The sequence below is a fragment of the Pyrus communis genome, chromosome 3 (genome assembly GCF_041283825.1).
Source record: "Pyrus communis isolate YQ-2024b chromosome 3, ASM4128382v1, whole genome shotgun sequence".
NCBI classification, from domain to species: domain Eukaryota; kingdom Viridiplantae; phylum Streptophyta; class Magnoliopsida; order Rosales; family Rosaceae; genus Pyrus; species Pyrus communis.
The window spans coordinates 8,876,164-8,892,908 of NC_142567.1; the positions used below are offsets into that span (position 1 = coordinate 8,876,164).

At 36.5% G+C, this 16,745-nt stretch overlaps 3 protein-coding genes across 4 annotated transcripts; 1 reads left to right on the forward strand and 2 right to left on the reverse strand.

Annotated features, from left to right (window-relative positions):
- The first annotated feature begins 579 nt into the window (after positions 1 to 579).
- On the forward strand, positions 580 to 1,650 carry LOC137714466 (uncharacterized). Its single transcript, XM_068453675.2, has one exon. It carries the CDS (start codon positions 705 to 707, stop codon positions 1,416 to 1,418), a length of 714 nt encoding a protein of 237 aa, XP_068309776.2. The 5' UTR covers positions 580 to 704; the 3' UTR covers positions 1,419 to 1,650.
- Positions 1,651 to 10,095: 8,445 nt separating this feature from the next.
- On the reverse strand, positions 10,096 to 11,058 carry LOC148697866 (uncharacterized). The gene is made up of 3 exons (XM_088690878.1): positions 11,035 to 11,058; positions 10,729 to 10,804; positions 10,096 to 10,634 (listed from the first exon to the last, which is right to left on the reverse strand). The coding sequence occupies exons 1-3, from the start codon at positions 11,056 to 11,058 to the stop codon at positions 10,096 to 10,098; spliced, it is 639 nt and encodes a 212-aa protein (XP_088547004.1).
- Positions 11,059 to 12,728: 1,670 nt separating this feature from the next.
- LOC137715286 (meiotic recombination protein SPO11-1) lies at positions 12,729 to 16,225 on the reverse strand. Of its 2 annotated transcripts, none has more exons than XM_088690877.1 (15): positions 16,072 to 16,225; positions 15,858 to 15,957; positions 15,613 to 15,677; positions 15,239 to 15,340; positions 14,881 to 14,954; positions 14,744 to 14,760; positions 14,415 to 14,484; positions 14,277 to 14,313; positions 14,070 to 14,117; positions 13,909 to 13,967; positions 13,787 to 13,818; positions 13,562 to 13,667; positions 13,247 to 13,367; positions 13,107 to 13,173; positions 12,729 to 13,019 (listed from the first exon to the last, which is right to left on the reverse strand). In XM_088690877.1, exons 1-15 carry the CDS (start codon positions 16,190 to 16,192, stop codon positions 12,893 to 12,895), a joined length of 1,146 nt encoding a protein of 381 aa, XP_088547003.1. In that variant the 5' UTR covers positions 16,193 to 16,225; the 3' UTR covers positions 12,729 to 12,892. The 2 variants fall into 2 exon arrangements, with proteins under 2 accessions (XP_088547003.1, XP_068310659.2); XM_068454558.2 differs by having other exon boundaries at positions 15,613 to 15,686.
- Positions 16,226 to 16,745: the final 520 nt, after the last annotated feature.

Genomic DNA, 16,745 nt, shown 5'->3' on the forward strand with positions numbered 1-16,745 from the left:
TCCTCCCTCCAAATAGAACAAAACTTAGTATGCACCCATTGTATAAGATGAAATTGTTTCACAATTGCTACATCATCATGTGAGTACATGAATATGAATGTGAAACAACCGCTTTATCCAACGGTTGCATGCAAGTTTTTATCTTTCAGAGAGAATTCTTGTGCAATGGATGAACATTTAAAGAGAATGATTTATATGAAACGAATTTACCGTGACGTTTTGTCTCTAAACTTATACATAACAATGAATTATTGTATCATAACACTACGGTAGTGATGAACTTGTTCCATGTAAGTTATCTCATTTATGACTCCTCAATATGTGAATTCACCGCTACATATACACGATGGCTAGGAAGATCTTAAAAGCAGACATGAACATAGCTAAATTGATTAAAATAATATGTTTTCTTCACCATACCCAAATTTAAATTTCTTCTCCTAATAATTTATATTACATTAATTAAAATATCGCTTGAATCAACAACATCCCGTGCTGAAAAACCGCCCACCCAACCTAAAATTTCTTTAAGCCTAGACTACTATATATAACTCTCCATATTCCATAACTTCCACATATAGCATATGTACACCTTTGGAAAGACGACTCCAACAATTGAAAGTTCAAACTCATCTCCACCACCCCATTATCTTTCTCAATTTTCCAAAGACCTCTTTAGCAATTAAAACTAGCTAAAGAGAAAAATGGATGATCAAAACCAACAAACCTTGACAAACTACTACTACAACTCCATAGATAATCAGCTTCTGAAAAATGTTGCCAAGTTTTTGCTTTCAGCTTCTGTGTTTTCATTCTGCTTTTCCCGCTCATCCATGCTCTCATTCCTCCATTCCTTCAACTTCTACTTCTCAACATTCCCTTACCAACTTTTCACCCACACCATTGACAAGAACTTCATATTCCTCATATGCAACCTGCTCTTCATTTTCCTTGCAAAACACTCTGGCTTAACCCGATCTCCGGCGCAGTCATCTTATCCTAGCAATGAAGAAACAAGCTTGAAGAATAGAGAAGGTGGTTTGGAATTCGGTTCGCCAATGTTAGAGACAGAAGAGCCAGTTTCGCCAAAGGAAGATGCGAAAGCAGGAAGTATGGACTCGCTAGAAAATGTTGCTGCAGAAGAAGAACATGAAAGTGAGCCTTTGATCAACCAAGTAGAAAAACATGCAGAGAAGGTTATTGAAGATTATGAAGAACAAAAAGAACAAGAACCAGAAAGTATTTTGTTAGTTTCAGAAGAAGAAGAAGAAGATGGAAAACTTGCCGAGGAAGATGAAGAAGGAACAGGAAGGTTTGGTAATAGTACTGAAGAATTGAACAAGAAAGTTGAAGACTTCATTAGAAGAATGAAGGAAGAATTAAGGATTGAAGCACAAAGACGACTAATTATGGTTTAAGTAGTAGTAATTATAGTTTCCAGGGCAAAATATGATGTTTTACATTATGTTTTCTGAAAATTATTCCAGCTTGCTACATAATTAGTTGTGTAAGTTTAGGTGTTAATTAGCAGAGCCTTGATTTTTTTTTTCCTTAATCTTCTACTTAATGTGTCTGGGAGTTGGCTTCGTTTGTAATGAATCTGAATTATTTACATGCTTAGTTGTGTAACATTATGAATTTTGGATGCAATGAATCTGTTCTTTTATTTAAAATAAAAACTAATACGGAGAGAACGAGGAAACAAAGAGATATTCTTGTGTGGAGTGGTGAATGTTCTTAAACGATGTAATGGAATTGGTGGTGGTCTTCTATATTAAGAATGAACTTCACATTGGATAATCAAAGGATCTCGCATAAGCTTACAAACAGTGGAATCGCTCCCTTTATTTTCAATTAATTTTTAAGTAGAATTTTAATTTCTTTCATTGTATCAAATGAGGTTATCTCCATATATTGAACCCAATGATCTAGGTGCTCCATGTCTTTAAATATGAGTTGTCCACGCACTCGACTTAAAGCGACTCCTGCGGCTTTTAGAAACATTATATTATATATATATATATATATGTATGTATGTATAATGACAATTAACTAAACTTGTCTTGTACTGTGGTGTTTTAGGTTTCGGTATCGGATAATTCATGTATTGTACTGTGGTGTTTTAGGTTTCGGTATCGGATAATTCATGTATTGTTGGCCCCATTGACCTAAAATCTTTCTATTTGGTGCAAATTGACAAAGAAAATGGTTTTCGTACACAAAGGAGTTTAAGTATATTCAATGATTATATTAAAATATTTTACCAAAAAAAAAAAAAATGATTATATTAAAAAGAGAACCAACAGAAGCAAACACAACAACTGCAATAAAGGCCAAGTTAAAAACAAAAAAATACAGGAAGGTTGAAAAACAACAGCAACCAACAATCCAACCTCTAACAACCAGCACCAAGGGAGAACAACTATATAGGGTTTCTTCATTCTTAAAAAATAGGCCTATTAATTTGAAGTAGAGTGCGGACTTTACAAAGAACATAACCGCCGCAAGCATATAGAGTTCTTATTGTGGGTTAGTTAGTCATTATTGAGAAGTGTGGGACTCTGTAGAGACTTCATGCCATCCTTGAAAGACATTCGCTAGGTTTTAAATGATTTTACTTCAGTTTTCATGAAGTCACGTACTGTAAAACTAATTTTCTAGCTGACACAGTTACTAGGCTAAGCCACAAAGTTCTAGGTAATTCTATACATGTTGAGATAATTGGATTTACCACTTAATCACCTTAAATGAAAAATTAGTGAAGAGGTAAATATAGCACATAAAGGCAGTACTGAAGTGGCCCAAAAGAAAAGGAAAGAATATAGCATATAGAATTTAGGAATGTTGGGTAACCCATGCCGTTAAGAAATTGTGTTGCAATCTATTATACTCACAGACATTGAAGTTTCCATCGATAGAATAATTCTTTACACGTGCTATTGACTCATGCAGCCAAACAAAATAAATCATCAAAATACAAGATTCGCTTCCCAAACTTGGACTGTCTGCCTGCCCATCTCATTCCATACTCTTCTTATCTTCTTTTATTTTTATGATCACAGTTAAACTACATCAATATTTTATATTTTCATTACTTTTTGTTTTATTATTTTTATAAAAATATTAATATAAAATTTTGACATAATTTAACTGTGACTACACATTATAAGAGGGGATAGAAAGAATATAGGATAGGGAGAGTAGACAATCTTAGTCCAAATTGAATGATTCATTTCAGAACTGTAATCATCTTGCAGGAACTATACATGTGGACAAAATGAAGACTAACACATGTCATGCCTGTGGACATGGAATCTCTCTCTTGTTTTTTCTTTTTTCTTCTTCTTTAAGAAACCTCGGTAATAGGAGAAATTTTTTTATTAATATAAAAAAAATTAACCTATTTAGAGGGATATGAAATATTTCATTAAAGTCATTTATATGATGAGAAAGAGAAATAGAAATACAATAAAGGATATGTGAGTATGTACTCGCTAACAAAGGACTAACTTACGTTTCTCGTTAAGCAATGATAGCAATAACGTAAAAGAGATTATATCACACAACTTAAATTATTTTCCCACATTTTTTTTATTTTTTTTTTTTATTTTTTGATACTTTATACACCACTAACACTTGATAGAAAATATTAAAAAATTAAAAGAATGTTGGGGAAGTAATTTGAAGTGTGTGAATATAATCTCTCTAACATAATTTTCCATATCCGATCACCGGTTTCTCATAATTTCCCATATTTTTTTATATTTTAAACTTTGTGGGTTTAGATTTAGGTGCCTCAAATGTTTATTTTTTACATACATTTATGTGTTTTAGAATTTTAATTAAAATGCTTTTTAGTATTGTGGTGCCAACCTATAATCTAAGAAATTAATTCATGTCAGGAAAAAATCTTAATTGATAACGCTTAGCTGGTTAAGACTGTTCTCTTGCACCTGAGATCTTGTTTTCAAATTCCTTTCTCCGTATTTTAGATAAACTGCTAGGACTTAATCTATACCCGGCCTCAAACCTAGGACCTAATCTGCCCCACCCCATACCCACACCTTAAGCACACTAACGTTATAGAAAACTAAATGTACCATATAACCAAATAACTATACAAGCAAACGTACCTCCAAGTGCGTTCATAAAATTACAAACCTATAAATATAAGCCGAAGAAATTATAGGTACAAAAGTTTTTTTTTTTTTTTGTGAATTAATTATTGAAAACTTACCCATATAATTTAGATTGAACGGAATTCCTTAAATATTGAATAGCATTCCTTAAATAAATAAATTAATAATCATGAGGTGTATTTTAGATATACAATCTAACCAAATCTAAAATATTTAGTCTAAAAATATTGAATAGCAAATCATAAAATTATAGGTACAAAAGTCTTTTTTTTTTTTTTTTTTTTTTTGTGAATTAATTATTGAAAACTTACCCATATAATTTAGATTGAACGGAATCCCTTAAATATTGAATAGCATTCCTTAAATAAATTAATTAATAATCATGAGGTGTATGTTAGATATACAATCTAACCAAATCATGAGGTGTATTCTTTACACGTGCTATTCAAATCTAAAATATTGAATAGCACTTAAAATCGAAAATATAATGCTTAATAAGAAATAGAAAACCTGCAAATATTTAGTCTAAAAATTAAGAGAACAGAACGGCCAACTATAATTTTTCCTTAAACTTTCTCACGTGTCAAAAGACACAAATTTTGTTTTGATTTTTAAAAGGGATTGAATTTGTCTCACACTGTTGAATGGTATTGGTACATAGGTGGATGATGAATACTTGAAGTCTTTACATTTGTGTGGTTGGAAACCTAGAGCTTTCATTTTCACCCCTTATCTGGGAATATTTACATCACAGAGCATGCAGTTTGTCCATATACGATGATTGGTCCTCCCCTCCTGCCTTCAAAGTTAAGTTAATTTCCAATGGATTTGACTACTTGGATTGGCAAGTTCCATTTGCCATTCAATGAAGAGAACCCTGGTGAGTGGGGATAACGACAGAATATACAGGAATAAGTGAATTCCAATTCCAATTTCCATCTGAGATTGCTTCATATGTTTCTAAAAGCAGTTCGACCCATTTTAGGAGGGCTAGGACAAGGGCATGTAAATTGTTTTTAGGGAATTTTAACGAAAAGTTCTTGGTACTGTTCACTTTAACGAAAATCACATTTTCACACTAAAAAGTCAATCATGGTACTATTCACTTTACATTTTATTTTGTCATTTTCGTGAAAATTCAAAGTTTTCAAGCCCTTTTCATTAGTTTTCATTTGTTTTGATTGTTTATTCTGAATAATACTTGTTTTTGTCACGCCCTGATTCCAAGATACGTCTAGGATCGACACATGCCATATCGAAATGACCACATAAAATTAAGCTAGATTCAATACTTGAGTAAACTACACACATAAAGCACCTATAAACAAATAGTCCCACAAAGTGAAGTACCGAAAACAATCATTAATTCAACAATATAGTAGCTTTTCATCTTATTTTATGGTTGAACCTAGCTTTAGGGTTACACTGCCTACGTATCCTGGGAAGGAATCAAGCCAATCGTAGTTTACAATTTCGTTAAGCTAAAAAACCTTGTATTTGCAATGACTTCCACAATTTCTCATGGAATTATCTAGCAGGAAAACATAGAGTTCCAGAACCACTTAGTGGAACTCGACAAGCACGGCTCACTAGATTCCAGACTACTTAACTAACCATCTAACAACTAGGATTCCAGGCTAACTCAATGGAATCCCAAGAAATGGGGTTCCATACCACTCAACGGAACCATGCACGAAGTATGATTCCAGACCAACTAAATGGATTCCCTCGGATATAGGGTTCCGAACCAACTCAACGGAACCATAGAGGAAGTTGGATTCTAGACCAACTTAAAGAAATCCATCGGATATAGGATTCCAGACCAACTCAACGGAATCACCATGATAATGTGTATAATCCGCCAATGTGGATTAACCAAGCATGACCAATTCATATAACATTTGGTAGTGATCACCCATCACGGATATATCAAGTACAATTTGACACACCCCGACCCCGATATTCCCCGAACACTAGGGTAGGTACGTGCTAGCCAACACCCGAAGGTGACGCAAGCCATTTAGAATGCATGAGAATAAGAATAAATAAGACTTATCAATTTCCATATAATTAATATACGAATGAGGAACGTGTTCAGCGCATACAACTAACTTGAAATACTAAAAGAAATAACATAAAATTGAATGAATAAAAGAATGGGTCCTACACTGAGAGAACTCGAAGATGCCAATGCGGAAGTGCCTTAACGCTAGGATTATACGCCTTGATTCTAAGTCCTGAGGGGGCGCAAAACAACATGAGTGGACCAAGTTGATATATATATATATATATAGATATAATAAAAACAGTTATCAACATACTAACCCCCAAAGTTTTATGGAAATTCAATAGTATAATATGTAATAGGTTTTCCGAAAACCCTAACATGCCATAAAACCTTTCATAAAACGAATCTCGTATATAGTGTGCTAACTAGTGGTATCATAATCGACCCATAGGCCCCTACATCACCCGACCCGAAGGCCTAATATATGAATCTTCAATCGACCCGAAGGCCCCCTACATTACCCAACCCGAATGCCAATATAATATCTCCCAACCTGAAGGCCAATATAATAATCTTCAATCGACCCGAAGGCCCCTACATCACCCGACTGGAAGGCAATATAAGTATCTCGCTCAAAGGCAGAACATTGACCAATAGATACGCACAAAAACATTGAATATAGTCTTTCCAAACATAGGTACATATATCTCAAAATCATCTTCATAGAATAAAATTATCCATCATCTATACTATAAATAAGTGTGTGAAAACATGTTCTAAATAGTATATCATCATCCATCAGATGTCCTACAAAGAACATGGGTTCGATAGAAAATATAGTATTCCAAAATATTCTAAGTATGCATAATATCTCATAAAACATTTCATAAAATGTAATCATTAAATCATGCTTTTCATGTATGCGTTTCTACTATTAAAACATGCATTTTAGAAGGGGTCCACATACTTCGTCGTCTTAGAGCCGCGCAAACTAGCGAAGACGAAAATGCCACAATAAATGCACCTAAGCGCATAAAGGGTCCAATTAATAAGACTATATTCAAACGCTTGAATTTGGGAAAATGGACGTCAAAAACGGATTTAGGACATCAAATTACCCAAATAAAGGTCCCCGGTAAATATAAAAAATTGAACAAAAAGTCAACAGAAAGAATATTCCCTGACTGATAAAATAGTCCCTGACGGAATATTCCATCTGGGTCAAAGGGTTGGATCCGTTTAGGGCTTAGGAAGGGTGTTGGGTTAGATTTAGGTGACGTTTGTAATAGCCAGCCAGACCTAGAAAACTTCTCACTTCAGTAACGTTTCTTGATTGCTCCCAAATAGACACTGTTGAAATCTTCTGAGAATCCACACTAATTCCCTCAGCAAAGACTACATGTCCAAGAAAACTGATCTGGTTCAACCAAAACTGACAGTTACTGAACTTAGCATACAACTGATTGCTTCTCAACCTTTCCAACACCAACCTCAAATGCTTCATGTGCTCAGCAACACTCTTGGAATAGATCAAGATGTCATCAATGAACACAATTATAAACCGATCCAAGTACAGTCTGAAGACTCTATTCATCAAACCCATGAATGCTGCAGGTGCATTTGTTAATCCAAAAGGCATGACACGAAATTCATAGTGCCCATACCTAGTGCGAAAGGCAATCTTCGGCACATCTTCTTCATGAATCAGTAACTGATGATAACCCAATCAAAGATCAATCTTAGAAAATACCTGAGCACCCTTCAGTTGGTCAAGCAGGTCATCGATCCGAGGTAGAGGATAACAGTTCTTCACTGTCACCCGATTCAACTGTCTATAGTCGATGCAAAATCTCATTGACCCATCCTTCTTTTTAACAAACAAGATAGGAGCACCCCAAGGAGACATGTTGGGCTGGATATAACCCTTATCCACTAACTCCTGGAGTTGTATATTCAATTCTCTCAACTCTGCTGGTGTCATTCGATATGGTGCTAAGGAAACAGAGTTTGTTCCTAGAAGCAAGTCGATGGTGAATTCGATCTTCCTCGATGGTGGCAAACCTGGCAAATCCTCAGGAAATACATCAGTGAAGTTTTTCACCACTGGCACATCTTCAGGACGCAAAAAAGATTCATCATTCATCACTACGTGGGCTAAGAATCCCACATATCCCTTATGCAACAACTTAGTCGCCTAGATAGCAAAAATAATACTATTAGGAAGGATTCATCGCTCACCTTGAAATGTGACTGACGGTCGTCCAGGCCGATTAAACATCACAAACTTCTCCCTACAACCGACATAAGCATAGTGCCTGGACAACCAATCCATTCCCAATATAACATCGAACTCTGCTGATTTGAAGGGAATTAAATTAGCCTCCATAAGTTCCCCTTCAACTACCACTAGGCAATCTCTATATTCCCACTGCGCATAAAAGAGATCTCCATATGCCTCTTTGTAACATCCCACATCGCTCAGGCAAGTGGATCATGTAAGCCTTATATGTATATTCTCATCTATACCTAGCACGATGCCTTTTGAGAGCTCACTGGCTTTGGGTTCTGTAAGAACTTCAAAGTTAAGCGAGTTTGGACTGGAGCAATCCTAAGATGGGTAACCCACTGGGAAGTTGCCCGTGAGTTCCCAGAAACAAAACTGTGAGGGCGTGGTCGGGGCCCAAAGTGGACAATATCATGCTACGGTGGAGTCGAGCCCTAGATGTGGTGGAAGCCCCAGTTTGGATGTGACAGTTTGGGAGTGGATCATGTAAGTCTTATATGTATATTTCCATCTCTACCTAGCACGAGGCCTTTTGGGCGCTCACTGGCTTCGGATTCCATAGGAACTCTGAAGTTAAGCGAAATCGCGCGAGAGCAATCCCAGGATGGGTGACTCACTGGGAAGTTCTCATGTGAGTTCCCAAAAACAAAACTGTGAGGGCGTGGTCGGGGCTCAAAGCGAACAATATCGTGCTACGGCGAAGTCAAGCCCGGGATGTGGTGGAGGCCCGGGCCAAGATGTGACACACTTGTACTAGTATATCAAAACCAAGCGGTGTAGGTTGCAAATTTATAATTCATGCAAATGATGGAGATACAAGTGAAAATGTAGCACCCGACTCAATCAGAACTCTAGCTGGATTACCACAAATGAGTAACGTACCAGTAATGACTCGGGGATCCTGAGGACAATGTAACCAAGTAGGTAGTGAACCCTAATATGGATTAACCAAGCAAAGTCACCCCTAAAATATGTATGGTCCCCAGTGTGGATTAACCAAGCATGATCATCTATGTACAACACTACTACATGGTTTAGTCTTATTCTCACACATCCTACATCATACATTATACCATAGCGATGTTTTGTGAGTGGACTACCTATGCATTCTTCTGTTTGCTTTGAGACTCATATTTGTCACTTGTGCTGACTAAACGAGGTGACTTGATCAGCTGGTTCTACATTTGCCGAAAGATCTGATGGACCATCTACTTGAGTATTTACACACTCAAGGGGGAGTGTTGTGATATACATTTTCATACATAGGTGATTGTGTAAATCCTAAGTAGAAATAAGTTAGGAATTCTTCGGGATCAAAAAGATCTTTCCTATTAAACTTTGTATGACTTGGAGAACAAGTTTTCCCTCCTCATTATGACTATAAATAAAGGCACAAGGTATGGAGAATAACACACACATTTCTTCAAGCCTATTTTGCATCTCTCTTTCTCTACATGTCGTGCCTTTTCTCTTTCTCTCAGTAAATATAGGCCACAACACACATGCAATTTCTTAAACATTTAGACCAAAATTCTTTCGACATGAAATGTCAAGGGGAGAGAAAAAAAATGAGTTCTGAATTTACATGATATAATTATCAGGGAAATCCTTGTATGATGAATGAACAATAAGCCATCTAGCAATCCTAGACCTATTTCAACACCTTACATGATACAACACTTAGATTTCTTATCCGATTTGGCCGCTGGTTTCGCTATTGTCTGTGCACCATTGGTTGTCGGTGGCGGTGGTGGTGGCGCCTGATTTGGTGGTGCCGGTGTTTTTGGTGGTTGTGGTGGCATTGATTGTGGTTGTAATTGTAGTGGCAGTGGTGGTTGAGACTGCTGTGGTACCGATGGTGATGACGAAGCTAACGGCACTAGTGGTGGGGGTAGCGCTGGCAATGGCATCATTTTGAGACGACCGAGATCATTCCATTGGTAGTCATACCCTCCATACGGCGGATAGGGATAAAATGGCGGTGGAGCCACTTCATAAGGGTTATAACCATAACCATATCCAGCCTCTCCAAAATAATCGTATCCCCCACCCCAATCGTTCTTGACCTCACCGTCGAACGTAACACTTTTTACTTCTGCATGTTTCCCTGACCCTTCCAACACCATTAGAAGTGTACTTGGATTTACTTTCCCTGAAACTTTTACCGTTCCTCCCTCTGCATCTATGTTAATTTTATACACACCTAAGTTTCACAAAAGCAAAATAAAATAAAATAAATTCATATTAGTGAAAAATAAAAGGGCAAATCAAGGAGGGGGAAAATGAAAAATATATACCATAAATATTCTGCAAGACTTCGTAGATCTTTTTCCTGCATGCTTCACAATTGATGCTTACTTTCAGAACACAACTCTGCAAAAGAACGAATTCATATCAAATTAAGCTAAGATAAAATAAAATAAAAAAATTTACAATTAAAAACAAACGAAGATAACATATACGAGTTAGGTTAGTTGCCCAACAACACTGCCCACTACCAGCACCCAGTTCAAACCTTCGTTTCATAAATTAGAGTAATTCAAAATATCGCCTCGTTAACAAAAAATACAAAGACAGAAGTATTAAAAGTGTTATAATCTTACCATTTGTGCAACAGAAGAATCCATCAGAGCTTCTGATAGAATTTCTTGGTAGCTCTTCCGAATGGTGTTTTCTTGCACAGCTTACTGTTGTCTGAACCGCTTCATACGCACAGTGTGACCTATTTTTATGTCGTTTATATATTATTTTTTAAAAGATTACTCATGAATTTCCATGTTTTATAGTTGTATTTTGGCTGTTACATTCTGGATCAATTCCTAAAATCTCTGGTCTCGGATATTTCCATATAAGTTTGATTCGAGCAGGAATATTAGTGTTTCAACAATTTCACTCTGTAAAACCTTGCAGAAGAGGTAATAAAACCACGTGATATTATTGGATGCATTGCCTAATACAAGTCACGTAATTTTTAATATTCGAATTTACTTCTTAATTCGGATTGAGAGATATAAGTGTGAATGTGGACATTCAGTCGTCATAGTACATTCAAAAAGAAAAAGAATAGGTCAAAGTCAAATTGACTAAGAAGAAATTAATATCGACACGATACCAACAGTTAATTTGATATCTTCTTAGTTGGTTAAAAGAAATTTTTCCAAGGCTCATTAGCTGATATGGAGTTCCACCAACCATAACATGACACCTGTACATTTTTAACATTATGATTTGGAGAAAAGCTTTTAGGTTCTGGGCTCATTAGCTGACTTGGAGTTCCATCAACTATGACTTGACACATGTACAATTTTAACACAGACCCACCATTTAAGGAAGGGAGCATTTTTGCTCACCACCATAAACTATAGTATATGTCTATCGTACACCTAATCATCTATCACGTGTTCTTTCACTTAACTTTGATCTTGGTGGTGGCCACTGTTCTAAAATCTCCGCCTAGGCCCTACCTAGGCACTAGCCACCGGCCCGATTAATCTCTAGACATTTGAAAACTAAGAAAGGACACCTAGACCTGCTTAGGGCGCCACCTAGCCCATCCAGACCCACCTAGACACTTGTCTAGGTCGCAACTCTCACTTAGATAGACATTTATTCATTTGATATATTATTTAAAAATATATAATCAGATTCTTATATATCCCAATGAAATTATTAAGTATAATTAGACAATTATTTATACACTATATAATATACTTACTTAAATCCACCTAGGCCTCCGCCTAGCCACCAAGGTGCTAGAACCCAGCCTGCCACTGACTAGCACCTAATGTCTTTTAGAACCTTGGTCGTGACAGTGTCAGATGTTTGGATGAAGGTGGTGGTGACATTTTGGTCGAAGATTGCTTCATTGTCGGTGCGGATAGAGACGGTGAAGGGAGGGTGAAGGGAGGGTGAAGGGAGAAGGCTGGTGTTATATTAATAGAAGGCATCAAGTCATGATGTTAAAAATACACACGTGTCATGTCATAGTTGGTGGAACTCCACGTCAACAACAGTGTGCCCGGAACTTGGAAATATATAAGCAAAAGAGTCTTTTTACTTCTTTTTTTAAAGCGATATTATAGATTCACAAGGCCTGATCCATATTAGGATGATTGAGTAATACAATGGTATTCACCAGGGTCATCACATTTCACCAAATTAAACACAGTGCCTTGCAATCTGTCAAAATTCTGTTTGTACAGGATCGCGTTCAAAAGCGAAGCACGATTTTAGCCCACCGAGAAACAGAGACTTCGGATGCAAGTAAAAAGGTAAAAACGATAGCGCACCATAATCATAAAGGAATTACATCACTAATTATTGAGGCATTCCAGTTTTGTGTTTTCAGATCATTGTTTGTCCACTTAACAATGGTTTGCAAATGCAAATGTTGATTATGCTTTGCAGAAATCCGATGATTTCGTTTATCCTACAATCCAAGTAATACAGATTTAGATGGTGTTAGATGTGGACTCCACCTTGAAGTTTAGATGGTATGTACACCTCCGACAAATAGTTAAGTTCGTGCACAGACAACGCTTCTAACTCAAACTTCACTCCTCTTTCCAGCATCAACTGTAGCTCCAATCTGTCATCAGAAAGAGTAAAACTATGAAATGTAATTTAATCGATCCAGTCATACGAAGAATGAGATAAGAAACCTACAGAGTCTTACCTCCAGTGTGGCGGCGCTTCTCTCTGTAAGTAGCATCGAAGTAGCATGGCCTCCGTTTTCCTCTTGTCTGGCATGATTATAAGGAACCTCAGGAAGATTACAAACAAAAAAATGCCAATGTAAAGCACCATATCTCTCACCTTCTACCGTCAAAGGAAGGAGACACTGTTGTGGAAGACCGTACTTGTCTGAGTCCGAAGGGAAGGCTCCAAGCCAGAGTACCTCGGGGATGTGTAGAAATTTTGCATCATAGGCCATTTGCTTACATAACAATGGGAGTGCGTCAAATTGATATAAACTTGAGCTTCGTTACAATATAGGAGCAGTCTACAAAACAATTGACTTCTTCAGCACTTCTTAATCTTCAATATGTGCAGTTTTCCTAGGTAGTTCACATGCTAGTCAACTTTGCAAAAAGTAGATAACAGTTTAACGGATTAATTAGCAAGCCTAACCATAGAACCAAACCGATATATTGAGAGGATGTCAAAACCGTATGGATCACAATCTACCAAGCAATAGATAGGGAGATGCAGAGTATCAACAAGGAGCCCCAAAAACCTAGCAAATATAACGGAAAATTATAAGAACTAAATAGACAAAAAGGAAACGAATATGCAAACAGCATATAAGGCAAGGCACTCCCTACTCCCATTTTAAGTTTGAAAGGGACTCTTTACCTTCTTGTGGGAATATCAGGATAGCCACGCCCCTGTGAAGAAAAACACCCATAAAAATAATAAAAAGCTGTTGCAAGGATCCAAGAGAATTAATATGGACAAAGCAAAAGGTGTATGCTTACAGTGGTAACAATGCAATGGTTTTTGTTGCAAAACTGGTCATTTGCCAATCGTTGAAAAACTGTACAAAATATATAAACAAATGATGGTTTGTTGATAGAAGCACGCATCAAAATCAAGCTCTTTCATGCTAAAGCGTCAAAGTTAAAAAAAAATAGTATACCTGATTCTTTCTCCACAACAAGTATGTACCGAGCTACACTGACAATATCTGCATGTTAGAATTAAAGGTTTGAGTTTTCTTTCCTTGGACACTTAGGGTTGGTCTATAAGGATTAGCAATGCGTTTATAACATTTACATTATCAAAATTGAATAACATTGTTTCTAAACACAGAAATTTAATTATTCTTTCTTAATCATCTGGATACCTTTAACCTCTTCAACATGAATAGGGACAGGGAAGGCCTGTATGTGAACCAGATGCAAAGTTTTAAGTTCAAACACAGGTGACAATGAAGAAGATATCATCAAATCGTTTTAAAAAATCAAATTAGATCCATTCTTACTGTGTTTGGCCTATTTATGCAATCAAATACGTTTCCAGCTTCTGAGAACCTTAACCAGCCCATTACCAACCTATAAAGCATGTCAATTAACATTCTAGTTTGACAATATGTGAATTGTTATCATTGTTATCAACGCAATGAAAATCTAACTCTACCACAGTGAGAAAGTTGATCAACTCAAGATTAACAAAGTATTCAATAAAACCAGGAATGCACGCATTTAAATGTGAATAATTATTGGCATTAGTCATTTTCATACAAAATCAAACAGGAAAGTACACCATTATCTTCTTTTCTTTGAAAATCAACCGAAAATTTTTCATACGTACCCCTTTCCTACAGACACCTGTCAAAAGGAGGGAACATATCAAAAAGCTACCATACTAATCGTACATAACAGGCTCGAGTACAATAATATAAATAAAATAGCAATGTAATTAAATGAGGAAAAAATCGGAGTACCCACCACATTCAAATTGTGGCGACTACAATGCAGAAGGATACATATGTCATTGATTGCACGGTCTACGACTGACTGATCTGCGTTGTAATTTAAGCAGAAAATATTACTACTTACATGGGGAGATCGTGAACGTACCGCATCAAGAACTTCAAATTATTAAAGATCATGTCTAAACAGAAATCCTGTGTTCTCCATGATGATATGAAAAATATAAGGCCCAAAATATATTGCATTTACCAAGGTTTACTAAATTTACAAAGAACACAATTTATCATAATCCAAGTTCAAGGTCCCTTAACGAGCTATACCATATAGCAAGGATTATGCTTTGACACTGGAAATGAAAGATAACTCAGATCACCTGAAAATATAGAAGGATGCATGTAATAGATATCCCTCTTAGACCCATGTTTGTTTTCTTGCAGAAGTTGCTGAACAATCAACAAAACCCGGAGAAAAACATCTGAAACAGATTACGCAAACCAGTTAATCATCAATAACAAATGCACTTCATAAATCTCTTAAACATTTCCGATAACGTTCTATTGTCTGTTGTATTGTAAGACTCAGTCATGATCACATATACATTGACATTGATAGTCTGACAAAAATACATGCACGATTCTAGGGCGCGCTATGCCTCTGATAAGTTGTTTGCACATTAATAAAGACAAATAACGAAATGCATTTCAAAGCCAAAAAAATCATGTTCCACAGCAAGCACAACAATCCTACCTAATCTACGCACATGGCTTGTCCTTCGAAGCGTGAGAATCTCCTGCCCTTTCGGTGAATCAAAACTACAATAGCTGCGCAGAGCATAACAATTTCGATAACTAAAATTTAAAACGTAGTAATGATGTATTAATAAGTAGTGAATCATAAACGTAAGAATTCTGTGGCGCGTGTTTGGTTGCTGAGAGTATAGAGGAAAATCTGAACAATCAACTAAAATCGAGAAAGAAGGCTTAGGATCTAACCAATTTGAATTGGGATTCGTGCAGTAATTTCTGAAGCGATCGATGAAAATCTCCGGAGACCGTCCATTGCTGAGATCTTCAACCATAGCTCGAGTAAATTCTGGGCACCCAAATAAATTCACAAAAAAATAGGAAATGGAAAATGAGAAATTAGTGTCTACTCGAAGAAATTGAATTTCAAATTCGAAATTTTGATAAAAATGGGAAATCTGACCTCTGATTTTTCTTAGCAGATCGCGGGGCCGTGGCTGTGAGTTCCATCTCGAGTGCCTTCCCTCCATAATGCTTGCGTCTTGTGCAATTGAAGTTTTCGAAAATACTGGATTGCTGGACATATCGGTTTCTGTTGGGCCAGGTCACTTGGGTTCGGTTCAAAAGGCCTCGTTTGGTGCACCATATTAAACTTTAGTAAGATTTTAGCGTGATAATTTCATCATGTGGTGTATATCGAGTTATTAAATTGCATCATAAGTCCATGAAACATTGACTATGTCGTAACTTTTATTATAAAACGTGGTTTAGTACTATCACATTTTAGTGTTTTTGTCGAGAAACCCCGAACCACTTCAACAACACGGCAAAAACACAAAAAATTACATCTTCTTCCTCCCCCCTCCCATTTTCAGGCCAACCAAACTCCATTCTCTAGTCCCCCCCCCCCCCACCTCCTCTCTTGGGCCATAGTTTGAGTGTCGTATAGAAGAATCTCTCATGTTTATCACATTTAAAGATTTCTCTAAACTTATCCAAAATACCATGTGTTTGACTACAAGACTTGCTTAACGTGTTAGCTTCTTATTTTCTTAATCCTTCAAGTAAAATTTGAGTGTCGTACAGAAGATCTCTTGAATATTGTCATCCAAAACAATAAGGGCTTAGAACTTCACT